We start from the raw sequence: 19,730 nt of genomic DNA, 5'->3' as shown, positions 1-19,730 counted from the left end.
TGTATCCCTCCAAATGCTTTCAGCACCGAGTCACTCAGCATCATGTACCCTGTGCTCAGTGAGGCATTTTTTAGTCTCTTCTTCCCTGGATCAGAAGCTCCCTATGGAGTGGAAATGAAAGCAGTCTTTCAGTTAATTGCCATGGTCTGGCATCTGAGCTGTGCTTAGAAACTTCTCAGTATCTATTTGCTAAAAGAATTAATCTACCCTATTCCCACAGAGATATTTTTGTGGTATTCCCAAAACCCTCATTCCTGAGCTAGGGATGGAGTTCAGCAGTACAGCGCCTGCCTGACAAGTGTGAGGCGCTGAGTGTGATTCCCAGAGCAAACACAAAACAAAACAAAACACACCCCAAAGCCCTCATTCCCTTTTCTTTTCCTTCCTTCCTCCCTTTTAATTTTAAGGTTGCAAAACTAATTCTCTGAAATAAACTTAGCGAGTTCTCCTAAACTTGTCCCACAGTTCACTAAGATTAGACTATATGACTGCTTGAACCCAGTCACACGCGCACCAAAGTATTCTCGTAAGATGACAAGCCCTGGGTATGGATTTGACTGTACTGACTACCGAAGGGACCTATCATCACACTCCACTGCAGTGCCATGAAGCTGAAGGTAACCCAAACTCTATATGAATGACGAAGCTAACCTCATGCAATCAGATCACTCTTAGTCTACATCTTTGTGGGTATGTTCACTGTTGACACAAGAACTGAAATTTCTTGGCAATCCACTTGAAAAAGGTATCTCCACTCTTCCCATGCTCCCTTGGATTAACTTCTATTATACAGCACTCATTGGTAGTTTTATTTCTTTCCAGAGTTAGAAACTGCCTTCCATGATATCAGCTCGACCCATTTTACAGAAGTCTTTGCCACAGAGAAGAGGAACTGAGGTTATTCAACTAGTTTTTTGACTGAGTTTAACAATGCCATGCAGATTTGAATAAGCCCTGGTAAATCTATGCACAAAAGTGTATTTTTCTGTAAAGTAGAATGAATATGATTTCTGTGTACATTGAAATGAAAGTTGTCAAGAAGTAAAAAAATGACCAGGGAGGAAGTTTTATGAAACGAAAATAACTCCTAATTCAGTTATTACAAAAGTAAAATGCCACTCCACTCCTCTTAAAGGTGAAACTTATCTTGATTATATAAATCCAAAATATGGACAATTTAAATCACAAAATAGAGAGCAATGTTAAAAAACCAGGGAGACAGACTCTGTAGAGACGGGATTATGTATAATCCCGAAGCTGAAGGCAAACACTATGTATCAAACATATGCACTAATACAAATATTAACTAGAATATTATTTTCCAACCTTGAAGTTTGCAATTCCAAGTCAGCTTAACAATATCTATTGAGCAGTTACAGGTGGCAAAAACACTGTGTTAACAGAAAATTGAAAGAGTCTATAATGTTCAGTAGCTAGAACATAGATTTTTTGACTAAAGGATAAAAAGATTATTTAGTTGTCAGGAACAAAAGAGAGACATTATATATAGATTGTCTTGGTTTCAGGGAGGAAGAAAAAGGCAGAATATTCCATTAGATATGAAGACACCAATATGGCAAAGCTTGTTGACTCTAACTAAGGGTTATAATTCAGTAGAAATAATTTCTCTGGGAACTTGTCTTTTTCTCCTGAAAAGTTTAATGGAACTTTCTCATCTGGTTTTAATAGTCCTATTTATCAGGGAAATATGAGGTTTAACACTGTGTGATGTTGAGAAATCATGACAGGTTTTAACTCATAGTCTTATGCAGATGTATTTGTACCTATTCAGACATTAGCCCGTGTTCCAGAGGCTCCATAAACCACCCAGTGTCACACAAAATGGCAGTGAAACATGCAAGCCGGCTGAATGTGCTACTTTAGGACTACCTCTGAACTTCATTTTAGGAGAGAATAAAAAACCAAATGAGCTGGAAAAAGCAGCCAAGACCCAAGGAGCACTTGGAGTTACAGGTAACTCAGACTTACATGGAATAACAATGCTTTGGAAAAGAAAGGTGTGGAGAACATCAGTATAATCTCAAGGTAATTCCAAAAGAAGTCTTGGGCTTCTTTTCCTGGAGATGCTGAATATATTCTTTTTCTTAAAATGAGTTAAAACTGACCTTTTTGCCCTAGCAGGCTGAGATACTGGCTGGATTGACAGGAAGGTAATTTTTTTCTAAATAAAAAGATCGATGCACCATCGGGGTAGGTGCTCTCTATAGTCCTAGAACTCAAGGGTACATTAGAGAAAAGGGCAGATTATTTACAGAGCCTGAATGATTGAACATTCATTGGTTCCCAACAGAAGCAGTACTGCCGGCCTTGAGGGTATTTGGAAATTTGCAGGAATACTTTAGCCACAACAGTTAAAAATGCTCCCTATCCTATAATGATCAAAAATATTTCAAAGAAAATATCGTTCCATATCTCTCATTCTACAAAAATATCAAATATCACAGAGAGATAAGTAAGTACAGAATCAATATAAGTTATCTTACATAATACTGGAGGCTTTTAAAGAAATTAAAATAGTTGAAAAGAAAGTTGTCATGAAGGATATTTAAATAGCTCATTAAGTCATTAAAAATCACTCAAGAATTTACTTTTTCTGCCCATAGTGTCTATTTAAAACATCATGTATTTTCAACCATCTATATAATTTCGACGAAGGGTTTAAGTACAAGAATTTAGCTTTTGACATAGCAAATATGAGTCAAAAAGGGTTTAAGATTTGGTGCCACAAGCACTGAGTTGGGGAGAAATGACTAGCGTTTTGTTCAGCTTAGAATTAAGCATTTTGTAAAAGTGTCTCACTGGCAGCAATGCTATTCATGGCATTTATGCTTCTAATAAAACACCCATGTGTGAGTCTGCACGTATGAACTTACAGGATAACAGAGATGTCGTGAGATTCTTAGAAACCGATTGAGGAAAATGCTATACATCAGCAGACATTTGAAATGGTGATGCCAGTGAGCTGCATTAACTATTTGGAAAACAGTTGTGCTACTGCTATTCCATATATTTTAAGTTTTGAGATATGAAAATGTTGAGAGATCACTGCTATGAACATTACCTATTGACCGTTACATACTACTTCGGAGTAAATGCTCTTACATTTGTACTGCTCCAAGCAGTTGACCTCATAACTTTGTGCCAACCCTTCCACTGTCGCCTGCTGCCAATTATAGGATGTCATCTCCAAGACTTCCTTTCAAGCAGCAGGAACAAAAGTAAGCAAACCTTCATGCAGGGTAGATTTTTTAACCCCGAAAATGGGACTTCTTATTTTAATAGCACATACTCATGGAGCACAGTGTCATATTTCAATTCCTGAATAAACTGCATAATCATTAAAGCAGACTATTTAGCATTCCTATCCCTTTTTCATTTCTTTATGTTAAGCCTTACAGCATCTCTTCTCTAGTTTTTGATCAAACATAACACTTACCGTAAACCAGAGTCACCCTATTATGCTAGAGAACATGGGAACTTACCTTTACTGTCTACCTGTATCTCATACTGTTATCTCACCTCTCCTAGTCCTCCTCCCTTAGGGAGTGATGACTTCCACCCCCTAGTAATCACGATCGTACTCTAGAAGATATATGTTTCATGGTACAGTGTCAGGTACAAATTACATGTCATAAAGACTCACTCTGACACTGCACTGCACAATCATTTTCGTCTTACTTTTAAGAGTCTCATGTTTTCTTTATTTCTCCCTCACACACAGGCTATTAGCTGCCCTGGAATGCTTTCCCTACACCAGTTAAGGTCATTTCCCTCACCATGTCATCATATTTGCAAATACTTCTCGTTTCTTATTATTTACCCTAACTCTAGTCCTATTTTAGGAGATACTTGTATCTATACTTGCTCATTTATTAATTATTTAATCTTGCTCATTCCTTCACTTATTTTGATACTGCTGAGGGTTACTGATCTAGTAATTCCTCATAAACCCAGACTTACTCATTTGAGCCATGTCGTAGGCATCAGGTAACAAATACATAGGGAATCTGTGTTATTTTTTAATAAATTATTTTTTCTTTCATCTTGATTTCATGTCATAGTTATGAGATTATTTCCAATATTAAAAGTAGAATACGGGTTATTTTATCTATGAATCTCTATTTAAGATAACAAAGAGGGTATTACACAGTGTTGTTTGCAACGGAAATGTTGTCAAGTAGGGTTAAAACACTGTGCTAGACATTCTCAGAGGTCCTTCCATCTCTAAAATTCTTAAATTACTTGGCCCCTCTGATTTAACTAAGGAAATTGAACACCTGCAGCTCCCAACACAGTAGATATTACTCACCAAAACATATGGCAAGTCAAATGTAGTCTTTTGGTAGTTTTTTTTTTTTTTGTATAAATGTCTGTTTTCTATCTATAAAGGTGGATTAGCTGCTTTACTGCTACTCTTTCATTAGGCTGAGGAGCCCCTGCTCAATCAAGTGGTGCAAACACTGGTTCTCCCAGCACAACTGTCTGCACGCCCACATCTGTACCCTCTTCTTACCTAACTTGACAAGGCGGAGAGAGGAGGTGTTGCTTCCTCTTTCAGTGCAAGCTGTGACTGAGAGATTGTAGATGTCCCCAGGCGGTAGGTTGAGAATTGCAGTCATGACATTGCGAGTCACCTACAAGACCATCAAAATTGAGGACTTGAAGTTCTAATGAAAGCACAGGCACACCACTCCACCTAACTACAGAGCTACCACTGTTGTTCTGTTTCTGTGCCATGCTGCAATCCATCGATTACATCCTGAATGATTTGGAGTGTCTGAAAATCACACAAATTCCTCAAACTGGGCCAAATGCAAGGTGACTTAAAAATTCATAACATATATCAAATAGAACAATTTTATAATTCAATCCCTTATTTGGAATAGATGTTACTATGACATTTTCCTATGTAGAATAGATCTTAGAAATACAAAGACAATTGCTGGATTATTAACACTACATACATTCTGTGACACTCGGAAGAAACCTAGCTTTGTTGATAGATACTTGATTTTCCACAGAAAGACTGTATTTCTCATCTTCCCCTACAGCTAGAGGGGACCACTTGACCCAACTCTGACCAATGGATTGTAAGTGGAAGTCACATGGGTAAGTTTAGTTCAGTTTCCATCTCGGAAGGACTGGGCCCCCCTGTAAGCCTTTTTCTCATCCTGCAGGCTGTAGTACCGATGTGATGATGTTAATGCTTCCCCGTGCAGATGAGAACTCCACATAGAAGCAGAAGCAGCAAGGCAGTAAAGAAGATCTGGATAATCTGTACAGCAGATGTGTCTGTTAGCCCTGAGCTATATCAGGAAAGGGACATAAACTTCTATTTTGTTTGATTCATTCTTTTTTTGGTTTGCTTTTATTATAGTTGGTTAGCCTGTGTCCTAATGTTATTAGGATGCCCTAATAAGCCAGGCATGGTGGCACGTGCCTGTTATCCTAGCTACTCAGGAGGTTGAGAGAGGAGGATCAAAAGTTGAAGGTTAGCCTGGGCAACGTAGTGAGACCTTGTCACAAAATAAAAAAATGAATGGATGTAGCTCAGTGGTCAAGGGACCCTGGGTTCAATCAATCTCCAGTATCAGAAGAAAAAAATGTAATGAACCAGGAAAAAAGAGTAATATTCTGGTCATATACGGAGAAAACACTGAAATATGTTAATTGTAGTTTTCTTGACAGTGTTTGGCTTCCTGAAGGAAAATCCCAAATTATAACTTTAAATATAACTGAAATCAAAGTCCCACCTATTAGAGTTTGCTGTTTGAAATTCAAAAGTAAGCTCTATGAAAAGACAAGCTTAATTTGTGTGTGTGTGGGGGGGGGTCAATTTATCTCCACAGCCCAAACTAGGGCCAACTGGCATGCCAACATTTGTTTAAATGTCTCTACCAATGTTTTCTCAGTGGTTTGCAACAGTTTGCCCAACTCCATTGTTCAGATGCCCAATACTGGGATTCAAAGAAACATACGCTCTTTTTAATTTTCTTCTTTCCTTCTGCGACAACCATCCAGTGCAACATTCTCGAGTGGGACAGGTCAGTTGTGTCATCCCCATATGTCCAGCTGATGTATAGAAGACTGTTGAAATATTCCACGGAAGTGATTTCTGGAGCCACAGGGGCTACAAGGGAGAAAAGAGGCACAGCTTAAAATAAGAGATTATTAGTTGAAGTTCTTAATAGGAAGACTTGGAATTCACATAGAATTAATTCAGGGAGTGGAAGCTCATACTACAGGATAGCCCTGGATTGCCTGGACCCCTCAGGAACAAAATGGAGATTGGGGGACACAGGATGGGCACTTAGTTCACTTGACCTCACTTGGTGCATCTCAGACACAAGAAAGCCAGACCCATCTGTGTCTCAGGATATCAAAGGCTTCTATATGAGGCACAGTTACAAGATTCCTAAAATGTTTGCTTGAGTTATTCAAGAAGTTTTCAAAATATATTGTGTATGTTTAAATTAGAAAGTTTATTATATATACCCTGGTTGCTCTTTAGATCATATAAATCTTTCCCCTTTTATTAAAAAGTTCATTATAGTAAAATACACACTGATACTAATAACCTTCAAAATTCTCCTCCTTGCTTCAGGCACACGTAACCCATAGTTCTCGCCATGTTCTGAAGCTGTTTTGGGAGTCTTCTTTAGTGAAAATAGTTATCAGGTTTGATAAAAAGATATGATGAATACTGCTCATAAAAATTGAAAGGCAGGTTCATAAAAGCATTATGGTGAGTCGTCTTCTACCTAGTCTCTGGATCTGGCACCTTGTGACTTCTGGTTCTTCCCCAGGGTCAAAATGACCATGTAAGGGAAACATTTTGAATGGATTCAGGACATCGAGGCAGCCATGATGGAATAATTGAAATCACTCACAAAAGGGGACTTTCGGAATTGCTTCAGAAAGTGGAAAGAACCATGGGCTAAGGGTGTTTGAAGTGAGGGGCATGTTCTGAGGGGAATTAATGGCAGTGTTTATTGTAATGCATTCAAAAATTTTAACATTCACTACTTTTTATCACATCTCATATTTGGTACATAACAATTACAATGAGTAGATATTGCTGAGGTTTATTATCCATGCAATACTAGAAAACTTGGGGTTCTGTAATTATTAAATTTCATTAGGAAATAGGGTAAATAATAGAATATAATAGCACTGTAAGTAGAAGACAAATGTTATTTCCATAAGATAACAAGACTGAGGGGAATAGGGGGAAAAAATAACCAAGATGGATTTGTGCAAATTTTCAATGATGCATGTCATTATGTTATATCACTTAAATGTACCACTTAATTAATTTTTAAAAAAGATAAGACTGTATCATTGGCAGTGTTTCACCTCATGCTTTGCAGAAAGTAGGTTCTTACTAAATGTTGCTTTAATAAAAAGGAAAGAAGGAATTTTTTTAAATCATGCCACAAAGCTCAGTTCTCACATTGAACACATTGTTTTTTATTTAACACATTTTAATGTAAAAAGAAACTTGCTGAGAAGGAAAGTTCATCACAAGATTTATATAATACATGAGTTCTGAGAGCATGTTTTAATTATTTTTAAAACTAATCAAAATTCTAGCTTTCTGCTCTTAAAATTTGAAAAACAGGTTCATAAAAACATTATAGTGAGTCCTTATCTACCCTGTTTCCTCAGTGGTTCCGTCCTCTGCCTCACAAGTGCAAGGACCCGCATTCAATCCTCAGTACCAAAAAAAAAAAAAAAATGTAATTGATAATTCTAGAGATTTGAAGAAATAAATACATGATTATATCTAAAGCTGAGTCTGAGATGTAGCACAAAACTAACTGAAATATTTGAAAGAAAATTTGGGTAAATCAAAAGGAATTATGTTTTCTGATGTGCTGCTAATGTTGGTGGCAAACATCTGTAACATTATGTTTCACTGAAGAATTCATAATACCTGTATGAAGAGTAAAAAACACATTCCTGGTTGGCTTGAAATAGGAGTAGCACTTCTAGCATTGTTCTACAATAAAGTCTTGAAATATCAGCAGTGCTCACAGCACGTTCTGGAATACTCTAATAAAAAAGTAGCTATGGTTTCTTTATAATTACTTAACGTATTCCAAATGTACTTTCTCATATCACTTATACATGCATTTCTCCAAAGGCTATTTTCTCATGTCTAATTTTAGCAAGGACAAGAAACATTTGAAAAACTGAGAAGTCCTTCGCTCCCTCCCAGAAGCACTGCATCTCCAGATCTTTGTACTCCACATTGCCCCTTGAAAATTTCAAGTATTGCTAAAAGACCACAAGATGTCACTATTTGTTAATCATTGTTTGGTATATAGCATAATTGCTATGAACTTGGTTTGCAAAGTCACCTAAGAAGGACCACAGACTTGAGATCCAGATAAGGCACAATTTCATGTTTCTATTTCCTTTTATACTACACAATTGGGCAATTTACATTAAAATTCAAAGCACAGGAAAGGAAAGCATGAGATGCTCATTTGTTTTAAATAGGATCCTTATTTGGAACGACGTGAGAAAGATCCTAAAAAAGCTAGAATTTCAAGTGGTTTTAAAACAAGTATAAATTACATATACTTTAATAGCTATTTTATTATATAATTTAGTTCTGACACGGCACTGTGAGGCACTGTTACCCCCATTCCACAGAAGTGGGAATGGACACAATCTGTATCAATAGCCTTAGATCAAACCATAGACAACCAATGTCAGCACAACTGAGCTGTTTGTCCCAGGAAATGACAAGAAATTCCCAAAGATGAACTGGACACAGTAGATTGCTCACCAAGGCAAACAGCTCCTTTATTAACCATGGTTGATCGGGATTTGCTGTGCTTCCCTAAACACACTTAATCCCACTTCGATCAGCTCCACCTTGCAACACAGGGCCTGAACCACTTGAGCCAGGGCACTGACCCCTTTTAATGTCTTATCTCCGATGGCCCCATTCTGAGGCTGTGCAAAGACTGGGACTGGTGGTGGCCAGTAGACAAAGTTCTACTCTGTTCACCAACTGGCAGGAGGTATTTTGGAGAGTTCTGTGGATGAGGGAAACTCAAGATCAGAAAGATCATTTGCTCAAAATTCCACAGATAGCCATGAGCAGATCCAGGCTCAGATGCTATGTTTTTTTTTTTTTGGAGAGCTGTCCTGATTGAGAAGGAAAGCACAATCTCTAAGTTAATCTCAATAAAATGAAACTGTAAGAATTACTGATATAGTCAAATTTAGTTATAATTAAATATGTGACTATTAATATAGCCAAGAGCTTAATGTAGTGCTTGTCAAATGATTACTATTTTCTCTTCTGCTGCTATTCTTTTACTTGTCTACTGTATTTTTTTTTTTTTGGTACCAGGGATGGAACTCAGGACTGTGCACTTGCAAGGCAGGTGGCAGAACCACTGAGCTAAATAAATCCCCAGCCCTTCTATTCTAATATTACTAGTTAACTTTTGGAGCAAAAGTGCTCAGGATGCTAGTAAAGAAAAGTGAGATTTTATGTATGTTGATTGTGTAAGAATTCACATCAGATTGATTTTATCTGTTTCATTGATAAATTTCTACAAAGTTAAGCTAGATGACCAGTGAGGAAAGGATTTTGCCCAAAGAATTCATCATCTGAGCAATATTTTTCTCTTTTGCTTTCATTGCCCAACAAAAAGTTCTTGAAAACCTTAGTTCAAACAACTAGGGTGAGCATTTCTTTGATCCATTTCCTCTTTTCATCGCTTTTTCTGATAGTTGAAAATGTAATTACATAATTTGAGGCTGAGGATCTAAGACTCATAGTTATTTAAGTACCTAAACTCTATGCTATGTATTTTGCTAAGTAGTTTATTCAAAAGAGAAATAAAAATAGATGAAATAGTAGATCATTGACACCATTTTCTTCCCTATTTTACACATGAAGAAAACTGAGCCTTAGAAAAGATACGATTTGGCTGGGAATTTAGCTCAGTGGTCCTGGCACCTGCCTCGCAAGTACAAGGACCCAAGTTTGATCCCTGGTACCAAAAAGAGAAAACAAAAAGAGAAGATAGGATCTGGGGCAGGGTTGTGACTCAGATCCAAGTCTTTTTGTCTCCAAAGCCTTTTCAAAAATCTTCTGCAGTAGGCTTTACTACAGTCTGCCTGTGACTTTAAAAATTATTAATTAGCAGGGCATTGTGATGCATGATTGTCATTCTGGCGTTTGGGAGGCTGAGGCAGGAGGATTAGAAGTTTGAGTTCTGCCTGGGCAATTTAGTGATTTTTGAGACCCTGTCTCAAAATAATAAAATAAAATAAATAACTGCTCAAAGAACAGGGGATGTGGCCCTGGGTTCAATCCCCAGTATCACAAGGGAAAAAGCCTGAATTAATCAGGAATGGAGGCTCTGTAGCACACATAGTTATCACACGGGTGAAGTCAGTTGCAAGCCCTATGGAGCCAAGGGCTCTGCCTGCTACATTCGCTATTCCAGCCAGTCCCAATGGGGGGCGCTCAAGGACAGTGACTCAGGATAAAGCTAGGGGCCAGTAACTCAAAATAATAATGATTTAATTTTTAAATAATAATTTTTAAAGAATAATGATTTAATTTTTAAAGATTATCAACTAAACGTATAATGAATGATCTTATCTTTCATGAAACCAATGCTCGATCAGGGGTAGGTGAATGGCTCTTTCTGGAGATACAAACCCCTTGGTATCTGCTCAAAAGAACGTTCTCTCTGTCAACCATTCCAACACGCCACTCACCTGTTATGAAACTTACGGTGGAGCTGTCGCAGCAGCTCAACTCCGGATCTCCCCACGTCACCATGGTTACTCGAAAGTTGTAGTACCAGGCTGGCAAGAGATTAGCTATTCTCTGCATGAGAGGAAGAAAAACAAGAAAAAGAAAAAAAAAAAAAAATAAAAAAAAGAAAGAAAGAAAAGCAAGGATACAAAAGACTAAGGGGAAAATAATATTTTTTCAGTACATTTGTTTTCATGAGGTTATCAATAGATCAAAAAACATTTTTTTGTCCTTTTATGTTTCTTGTATTTCAATTTTTTTCTGAAAGGAAGTGAGCCATAAAATGAAAAAGAAAAGATAGAATGTTCAAAGATGATTCAAAGATACACAAAAAAATATTTCTAATTTTGGCCTCGCTTTGTAAGTCCTTAAATTATATCACGCAATGAAATGGGAGTCATTTGTATGGGACCATATGTGAAATACATCACCTTATTTCCAAGACAAGGGGCCCTCACAACTTTGTATTGTTCCAGTGTGGACCATGAGCAGGAGAGATGTTGGGTAGTAATTACCAGGCTCACCAACTAGGTAGAGAAATATTGTGTACTTCATACACAGCCCGTGGGTAGCCTCCACTTAAAAAATTATTCCAGGTTCAGAAAGAACAATCAGTATCTGTGCTCTTGAAAACCATACTGCCATGACCTTAAAAGACAGCTATTTAACTGATCTCTAGATATCCAGAAGAACCACAAGACACAGTGTCATTTCACTGCTGAAGGCTGAAGGGAAATCCTTTGTGTTTTCTTCCTCTGAGGCCGAGAGGAACAGTAAGTACTCGATAAGTCTACTATGCATTGAGGAAATTCACTAGGAAAAAAAAATGGGTTAATGAACAGAACGTTCACTTCAGGGTGAAAGCGAGTTTCAACACTATCTCTTTTGAAAGACAAAATCAGAACCCCAAACACCCAAAAACTACTACAGCAAAAGCAACTAAAAAATCTTGAAAGTAGAAAGCTACATATGTATATTTACAAAATGATTTGATTTATAGATAGCCTACTCTGACTCATTTGGTAACAGAGACATTTCGTCAGTTTCCACAGGCAAGGGAGGAAGCAGGTGAGGCAGGATTACCACGGATGCCGTTAAGGAGACAGTTGCTGCTATTTCATAGTAGGTTGTCCACTCTGAAGTCATTGTCACAGGGTTGAAATAAAACATTTCAACCACGTATTTTCTAAATACTCCTAAGTAAGGTCTGGTCCAGCTCAGGACTACTGCTGTCGGACCCAAGGGATAGAGCATTAAATCCTTTATTCCAGTGGGAACTAAAAAGAAAAGGGGTGGGAATTGAGGAAAACAAATCGAGGAACAATGGTTAATATCTTAGCAGTGACTAATGACTTTAAACTTCTATTTCATTATCCATTTTCATTCTTCTGATACAACTATTGGAAACCAAGGTAAAAATATTTACTTCTAACTGTATCCCAAGTAGTAAATGCTAAGAATGCTTCCTAAATTTGTAATTCCAGTTATTAGAATCAGCCTTTTACATTAGCAGGCTTCACAGTTATGAACTCAATGAATCATGGATAGAAAATGTCCCTCTACCTATGTGTTGAACATGTGAATACTGTTTTCTTGTCATTGTTCTTTAAATAATATAATATAACAACTATTTACATAGCACTTAAGTTGTATTAGGTTTTACAAATGATTTATCCAGGGATGGCTGAAGGCATTAGGATCATGTATGTAGATTATATGTACATACCATGACATTTTATATGAAGGGACTAGATCATCCATGGATTTTGATATCCATGTGGGGGGGCACAAGTGTGTACATGTGTGTGTTTATGGGGTGGTTCCAGGAAGTAATCCCTCAGTGGATAATAAGAAACTACTGTACTCTGAAGGTAAACTACTGGTTGACCTCGTGCAGCCCTTCGACTTAAGATGATAATAAGTTGAGCTTTATATAATATCTCTCTTGGTACTAGCAACTTACCAATGGCAAATGTCACAGGATCTGAAGGTGGTCCAATCAAAGGTCCTTTTCTTAGGTACACCAAAACCTGGTACTGGGCACCAGGAACGAGATTTTCAATAATAGGTTTGCTCGAATTCACCTTTAAATCAAAAACCCAGTTTTATTTGGAGCAGGGCTTTCAGAGTGTGAGACAGGGGGACGTAGTATTCAAAGATTTTTTTTTTGTGGAACCACAGTTGACTTTGAAATCCAGAAGACTTTACTCGTGCTAGGGAATGTCAGACTTTAAAATTAAGAATGATTTATAGTTTATGTAGATCCTGAAGGGAACCCAGAGCATTCAGTTCTGGGGCTTGATTTAATAAGCCCTACGAACTGCTCTGTATGCATCAATGTCAATGGTAACTCCACACACTAGAGACACATAAGCTTCTAACTATAATCAAATCAGCAATACCATCAAGATACTCCGACACTCTCAACTGTAGGGTCAGCTGATTACATACAAAGACTGGTGCAGAAATGTCTTTAGTCTCTCGTCACTTAGAAGCATATCATATCTAATTATAGAGGTGGAAATGACCTCAGGGATTATTTAGTTCAAATCTGTCATTTAATGTATTGAGAAAGCAAGCCCAGAGAACAGACAAGGTCATGTATTTAATTCACTGTTGAGACTAGAATCCTGGTATTGTGACCCCCTACTCTGCACTAGGGGCAAGTCACTGAGCAAAGCATCAGGCTACTCGGTACCTGAAAATGCTTTACAAGTCTGTAGTCCCTTTACAATTCATGTGAGGGAGAACATTTCTCATTTAAATGAGCTCTCCTTTACTGTCCTTTTTAAAAAACACTATAGGTTAGGTACAGATACCATATAGAGTGAAACAGCAAGAATATAGAGATGGATAAAAATGATGTATTAAACTCGAATGTTGGTGTGCACAAGTATTAATGCTTTAGATAAAGGTTAAGGAGTGAGCTGCCTGTTGGGTCTTCTAATATTTAAGAGAATCTTGCTGAGTGGAAAGAACACATATTCTTTATTTGAACTGCCTGAAATCAAATTCTGATTATAGTCTGTATAAGACTGGGGATATATTAATAATTTATTTAACATTTTTATCTTGGTTTACTCATTGCTAAAATAGAAGCAACAGCACTTCATAGAGTTTTGAGAATATTGAAACCTGAGTATCAAGAAATATTAAATCCTTTGATGAAAGTTTGGCCTCTGGAATACATAAATTTGCAGAATTGTCACAGGAAGGAACACAAATCAATGGAGAACAATACTACTGACATTAACTTATGCTATAAGTTTTTTTAAAAGTGTTATTAAGGTTTTAAGGGTAAACAGTACTAGTGAAATTTAAACTTATTATACAAAATAGAAATTGCATAATTTGACAGGTACAACTTGCTCTACACAAAAGTAGGTGCCGCATACCAACATGTTTTTTTCTGTTGGCTTGAAGAAAGTAAAAATTAATTAATTTGAATTAACAAATTAGAATTTCCCTTCCTCCTTTTCTCTTTACACGTTCACATCAGTTTCTTGTCCAACTTTTACACTTTTAATTCTACTAGGATCCTTACACACAGACTGACAACAAGATATACTCCTCTGACCCAAGCTGAATGGAGAGCTGAGTGGATGTGCTTGTATGCACAACTAGGCAGGGCTTCCTTCTATCCTTTTAGAATATTTTCTACACCAGGGATGGTGACGTGCTTGGGAGGCTGAGACAGGAGGATGGCAAGCTGAAGGCCAGCCTAGGCACTTAGCAAGGCTCTGTCTCAAAATAATAATGATAATGATAAAGATCTGGGGCTGTAGCTTAGCACTCTATGTGTTAAATCTCCAGTTCACCACCACTACCATCCAAAACAAGTGACTAAAATAAAATATATTCTAAGCAACAGAACTAACAAGTGGTCATTTGAAAATTGTTCACAAAAAATAAGAGCGAGTGAAGTAGACTAGAAGTCTGCTGTTCTCTTTCCACAGGTTGTAGCATTTGTGGGAACTCTCGCTCTTCCTTTAATAGATGTACATAAATAATGCAACGTTCAACCATATGTATTTTAGATTATCAGTACCGTTCCTGATTTAAATTTAACACATTGCAGACATCCTACCATACCAGTGAATGCTAACGTAACTCACTTACCACTTATTTTGCCTATTTAGAATATTCAGAATGTTTAGAATAAGCCAGGGCACACAGAGTATAGATTGTTTTAGAATAATGTTAAAGTTTCTTTAGTTTGATAATATTTTACTCAGTAATTGACTTCTGCTATTCACACGAATACTTGGAATCATAGCCACTTAAATACTGTACCCTAAATTTAAAAATACATATTAGAGAAATGGTAATTCTATTACAAGAAGCAGCTAGATTTATTATATAAAGAGAGCAATGGTATCGCAAAATATGTGCATTGAAAACAAATTATAAACACTGATTTCCCTTCAGTGTCTGAATATTTTCTGAGCTGCCAACCTATACTACATTTACACTATCATCCCTCAGTGCCTGTCTGTCTGTCTGTCTCTGACCAATAACTGTATATTGATGTGGTACTATGTGATGATTTGATCTATGTATGCATTATAGAAAAATTATAGCAAGCTAATTAACGCATCTGCTATCTCATCATTTTATCATTTTACTTTTGTGATGAGAACATTAAAAATCTAATTTAGAAGTTTTGAAAATATAGTACATGATTTTTATCCAGGGTCATGACGCAGTCCAACAGCTCATTAGAACTCATTTCTCTAGTTAAACCATACCCTTTGATTGACCTTTTCCCTCTTCTTTCTCTCCTCTTCCTATACTTCCAGCCTCTGGTAAACACCTTTCCCTAATTCTATGAGACAGACTTTTGTAGGCTGCATATATATGTAGATAAGACTGTATTTGTCATCATGAGACATTAGTATAATGTCCCCCTGGTCCAATTATATTGTTGCAAATGACAACACTTCCTTCTTTAAAAAAATTGTATCATATTTCATTACATATATGCATTTGGGCATTGAGGAGCGCTTAGGTTGCTTCCGTATTTTGACCTAGGAAATGAACATTGGGGAGGTAATGTTTCTTCTACATCCACATCATGCGATCTATTTTTGAGCTCAGTGCAGATTTGTTGAAAGTGAGAGGAAAACATGCTCCAGCATTCTGTTTATTAAGTAATACATGCTTTGTTCTCTACAAAACTACTCCACACGTCTCTCAATTTCTGCTCATCTTAGCATTCTAATATTTTTCCTGATTAGTTTCATCTTCAATCCCAAGAACTCAATTTAATTCAGTGTCACTCCAAAAGAGCACCGGTTCTACCCTGCCTCAGCTGGAGAAGTAAGAGCAAAGATGTACTAGAGAGAAGAACCGAAGGAAATAAAAGGTAGACTGTGAAATTGTTGGGTTGAACGAGCTGATAGTGAAGGTCCTGTTAAGTCTGCAGTGCTCCCATGCCCACTTTCTATCACTCTTTCTCCACCAGCTCTTGCCACGCTTTTACTCCAGTTACTCAGCTTTTCTGTGGAGGACCTCTGGAGATGCTCTGCCTCCCTCCCTTACATCAAAAAGCAGCCACCTTAGTCTAGATAATAATAAAAGATAACATGTTTTAAAATGCACTTATTATCACTATGTTCCAGGAACTGTGTTAAACTTCAAGTCATTTCATCTTTATTACAGAGTTCTAAAGGTAGCTTTGGCTTCTCCTGTAGCACAGATGAAAACCCTACGACTTACACAGGTGAGAGTTGCCCAGGTTCTCACAGCTGGTAGCTATTGAAGTCACGCCTGAAATCCACATTTGTCTGCTGTCTGTGGCTGGATGATGCCATCTGGACTCTGTCAGGGTGGTAGCCAGGCAGCACACGTAATCCATGGAAACAGACTTGCTTGGCCCTGGTCACAGCTCTGATACTAACTAGTTGTGTGACTTTGGGAAGATCCCTTAAATATTTTGGTCTCTTAGTTATACCATGTCTTCATTTGAAAGCTAAAGGACTGACTTGTCTTTGTCTGATTTTGCCAATTAGTTACGACACATTGCTAATGTATAGTGTGTTGTCAGAAAACATTTTAAGGAACCAAGTCAGATCACAAATAAGAGAAGATACACATGCATATGTTACATATCTCTTCCTAAGTCTGAAATTTATGATTGTGTATCTCCGGAGAGAATGCTGTAGAAGAATTATCTGAATTTTTAAAAATATAACACTGATTTGACTCTGTTATGTTCAGCTTATGTCTATAAATAAGTAGCACTATCATGGTTATTTGGAGGGATGTATTACAAAAGTCTTTCCCAAGAACATTTGTACAAATTCATAAAGCTTATGACAATAAAAGACACACAAGAACTATGAAATAAGTGTGTTTGAAGGGAAGGAGGTAAAATTTGAGCATCTTGAGGGAGATTAGTACAATGTGTCCTTCACTATAATATATGTTTAAGAAATATTCTCCACGTGTTTGGGTTGCCCTATGGTAATCAACTGCTCGCTTCAGTTTCTGTCACATAAAAACATCAGGTGTGTGCTTCTATACCTTGCTCGGAGGAACTGGCACTGTGTGACTTCTGACTCTTCCCCAAAAGTCAAAATGACCGTGAAAGGTAAAGCTTTTGACTTGATTCAGGATCTTGAGGCAGCCTTGATGATGTGGCAAGAGTAACAGGATAAGCATGTTCAGAGCAACGGGAGGAGTACTTTGCTGAAAATTAGTAGCAAAGTGTCTTTTACTGTAATAAATTTTAAAAAATGTAAATACAGTATTTTATGAACATACCTTGCAAGTATTTATGAAATATATGATGTCATGATATATACGATATGTATGATGAGGATATAGTTAAATTAATGTGCATAGTATACCTACAAGGAGGACTAAAACCTCAGTTTCATAAAATTAGCGTTCGGGTCTACTTTATTCTCTCTCCATCACCTCACATAAGGCCTACTTTACACACAGTCACACCAGATTCAGTGAAACTGAAGGGCAGAGGAAGACATTAGCAGGTGAATCTCAGTTTATCAAGGTAATGTAGAGCATGATGTCATGACAAGTCAGTGAGAGAGGCAGGTAGAGCGAGTGAGACTAGAGAAGGCTGAAACCATTATGATCGGTGATGTCATGAGCATCCCTAACCTAAAATCCCCAGATCTGAAATGCTTAGAGTCTGAAACTTTAGAGCACCAATGTGATGCCTTCAGTAGAAAATTTCACACCAAGAAACTTTGTTCCTGGTATTCTATGACTACTAAATGTATCGCATGAGATGACTTTCAGATATAAAATGTATAAGAAGCACAAATAAATTTTGTTTATAGACCTACATTCTATCCCCCTGTCTCTGTCTCTCCTCTGTGTCTGTCTCTTCATCATATTCAAATATTATAAAATAAAAAAATTTAATTTTCAATAAGGAATGCTCAGTCCATATTAACAGGTGTTTGGCTTCACAATCACTTTTATTTCAGAGCTACATTTTGAGTTTTCTGTCTCATATAAATGCAGTACCCTGAATATAGAACTAAAGAAGCATTATTATTTTCCTGTTAGCTAATGATTGCTTTAGGGCTTATTCCCCTAGCTCTAGTTTGACTTGTCCTGGCAAGATCATCTTATACATTTCTTTGTTTAATGCCCACATGACTCTAGCCTAGTTCTTTTTTATCTGGCAATTTTACCATTTTTGGAAGCTAATTTTATTGGTACATTTTAGATATACATAATGCTAACACTCATCATATGGAATTTGTACCTGTACCTCATTCTTCTTTTTTTCCCCTTTCCTTCCTCTCCCTTCAAACCATTTCTTTCATATTTGGAGTGTGTGTGTGTGTGTGTGTGTGTGTGTGTGTGTGTGTGTGTGTCGTGGTGCTACGGGTGAGAGTAGTATAATAACACAGTGCAATAATAACATTTTCAAAAAAGTCTTTTGGCCATTGCAGTGACACTCATGGTGACCCACAGCTCACTTTAAATATTGGCCCCTTTGCCCATCCATACTCCTTACCAATTTCATGTTTGCATTTTGAAAGGGCAGCGATAAAGCGAACACAGACTAGCCTTTCCCTGGCTCACTTACATTTTTTAAGATCTAGCCGGACCTGCAGCTCTTGGCTTCTCTGCAAAACATACACACTTTGTATATGACATGGGGCAGGAAAGCAGTGAACCTTGGCCACTTCAGCGCTAGTTCGCTGTCTGTGTGGCAAACATTTTTCTGCCAGTGTAGCAAGCCAGTTATCCTGGGCACGTCAGGGCAGGAAGATAATGAGCTGAACAGTGAGCTGTGATTATTAGCTAATTGATTTGGAGTATTTACTGCTTAATTTCATTCAAGTCAAGGGGTGGCTTCATCCTCAAGCAGGGGTTTATCTTAGCACTCTCCAGTTTCCAATGCTCTGAAGGCCGTGATTCCTTCACGAATCTTACCAACTTAAAATCACTCACTAAAAAGCGTCATCAATGCCTAATTTCCTTGGGAGGAACAGAGATATCCAAACATTCTGCGCATGAACAGATAATTCAGTTGTTTTTTTTTCTCCTTTAGGGAAGACAACAATGTGTTTGTAAGATACCACCTAACATTACTTTATGCAAAAATAAAACCAAATTTTAGGAAATTAGGTCTGGGCTTCACATCTGAGATTAAGGTCTACTCTGGGCTCACTTTGTGCACTGTGGTTTGGAGATGGAGATGGGGTGTGTGCATTCATCCAGCCCTCTCACGGCACTGCTGATTTACACACAGTCTTCCTTCGCCTGCCTCCTACTCTCCCTCGTGATTGGCTCACTCCCATTGTCCATCAAAACTTTTATCATTTGTGATGGGGGGTTACTGTATATGGTTTTAACTTTCAAATTATTCTTTTCAGCAAGCATGCATTGTTTTTATAGGTTTTTTTTTTTTTTTTTTTTTTTTTTTTTT

At 37.4% G+C, this 19,730-nt stretch overlaps 1 protein-coding gene across 1 annotated transcript in view; it reads right to left on the bottom strand.

The window, feature by feature from the left end:
* Ptpro (protein tyrosine phosphatase receptor type O) overlaps positions 1 to 19,730 on the bottom strand; it is a 103,173-nt gene that overhangs the window by 63,382 nt on the left and 20,061 nt on the right. Inside the window, exons 8-12 of the mRNA XM_010638440.3 lie at positions 12,780 to 12,900; positions 11,900 to 12,093; positions 10,777 to 10,888; positions 6,000 to 6,151; positions 4,535 to 4,655 (exon numbers count right to left, since the gene is read on the bottom strand). Of these exons, the coding sequence (XP_010636742.1) occupies positions 4,535 to 4,655; positions 6,000 to 6,151; positions 10,777 to 10,888; positions 11,900 to 12,093; positions 12,780 to 12,900 (700 nt within the window). The remainder of the gene's footprint in view (positions 1 to 4,534; positions 4,656 to 5,999; positions 6,152 to 10,776; positions 10,889 to 11,899; positions 12,094 to 12,779; positions 12,901 to 19,730) is intronic.

Source organism: Fukomys damarensis, unplaced genomic scaffold (assembly GCF_012274545.1).
Source record: "Fukomys damarensis isolate Sample0158 unplaced genomic scaffold, DMR_v1.0_HiC HiC_scaffold_19, whole genome shotgun sequence".
Taxonomy (NCBI): Eukaryota; Metazoa; Chordata; class Mammalia; order Rodentia; family Bathyergidae; genus Fukomys; species Fukomys damarensis.
Note: the sequence above shows the minus strand (reverse complement) of the source record. Positions and strands in the feature narration are given on the sequence as shown.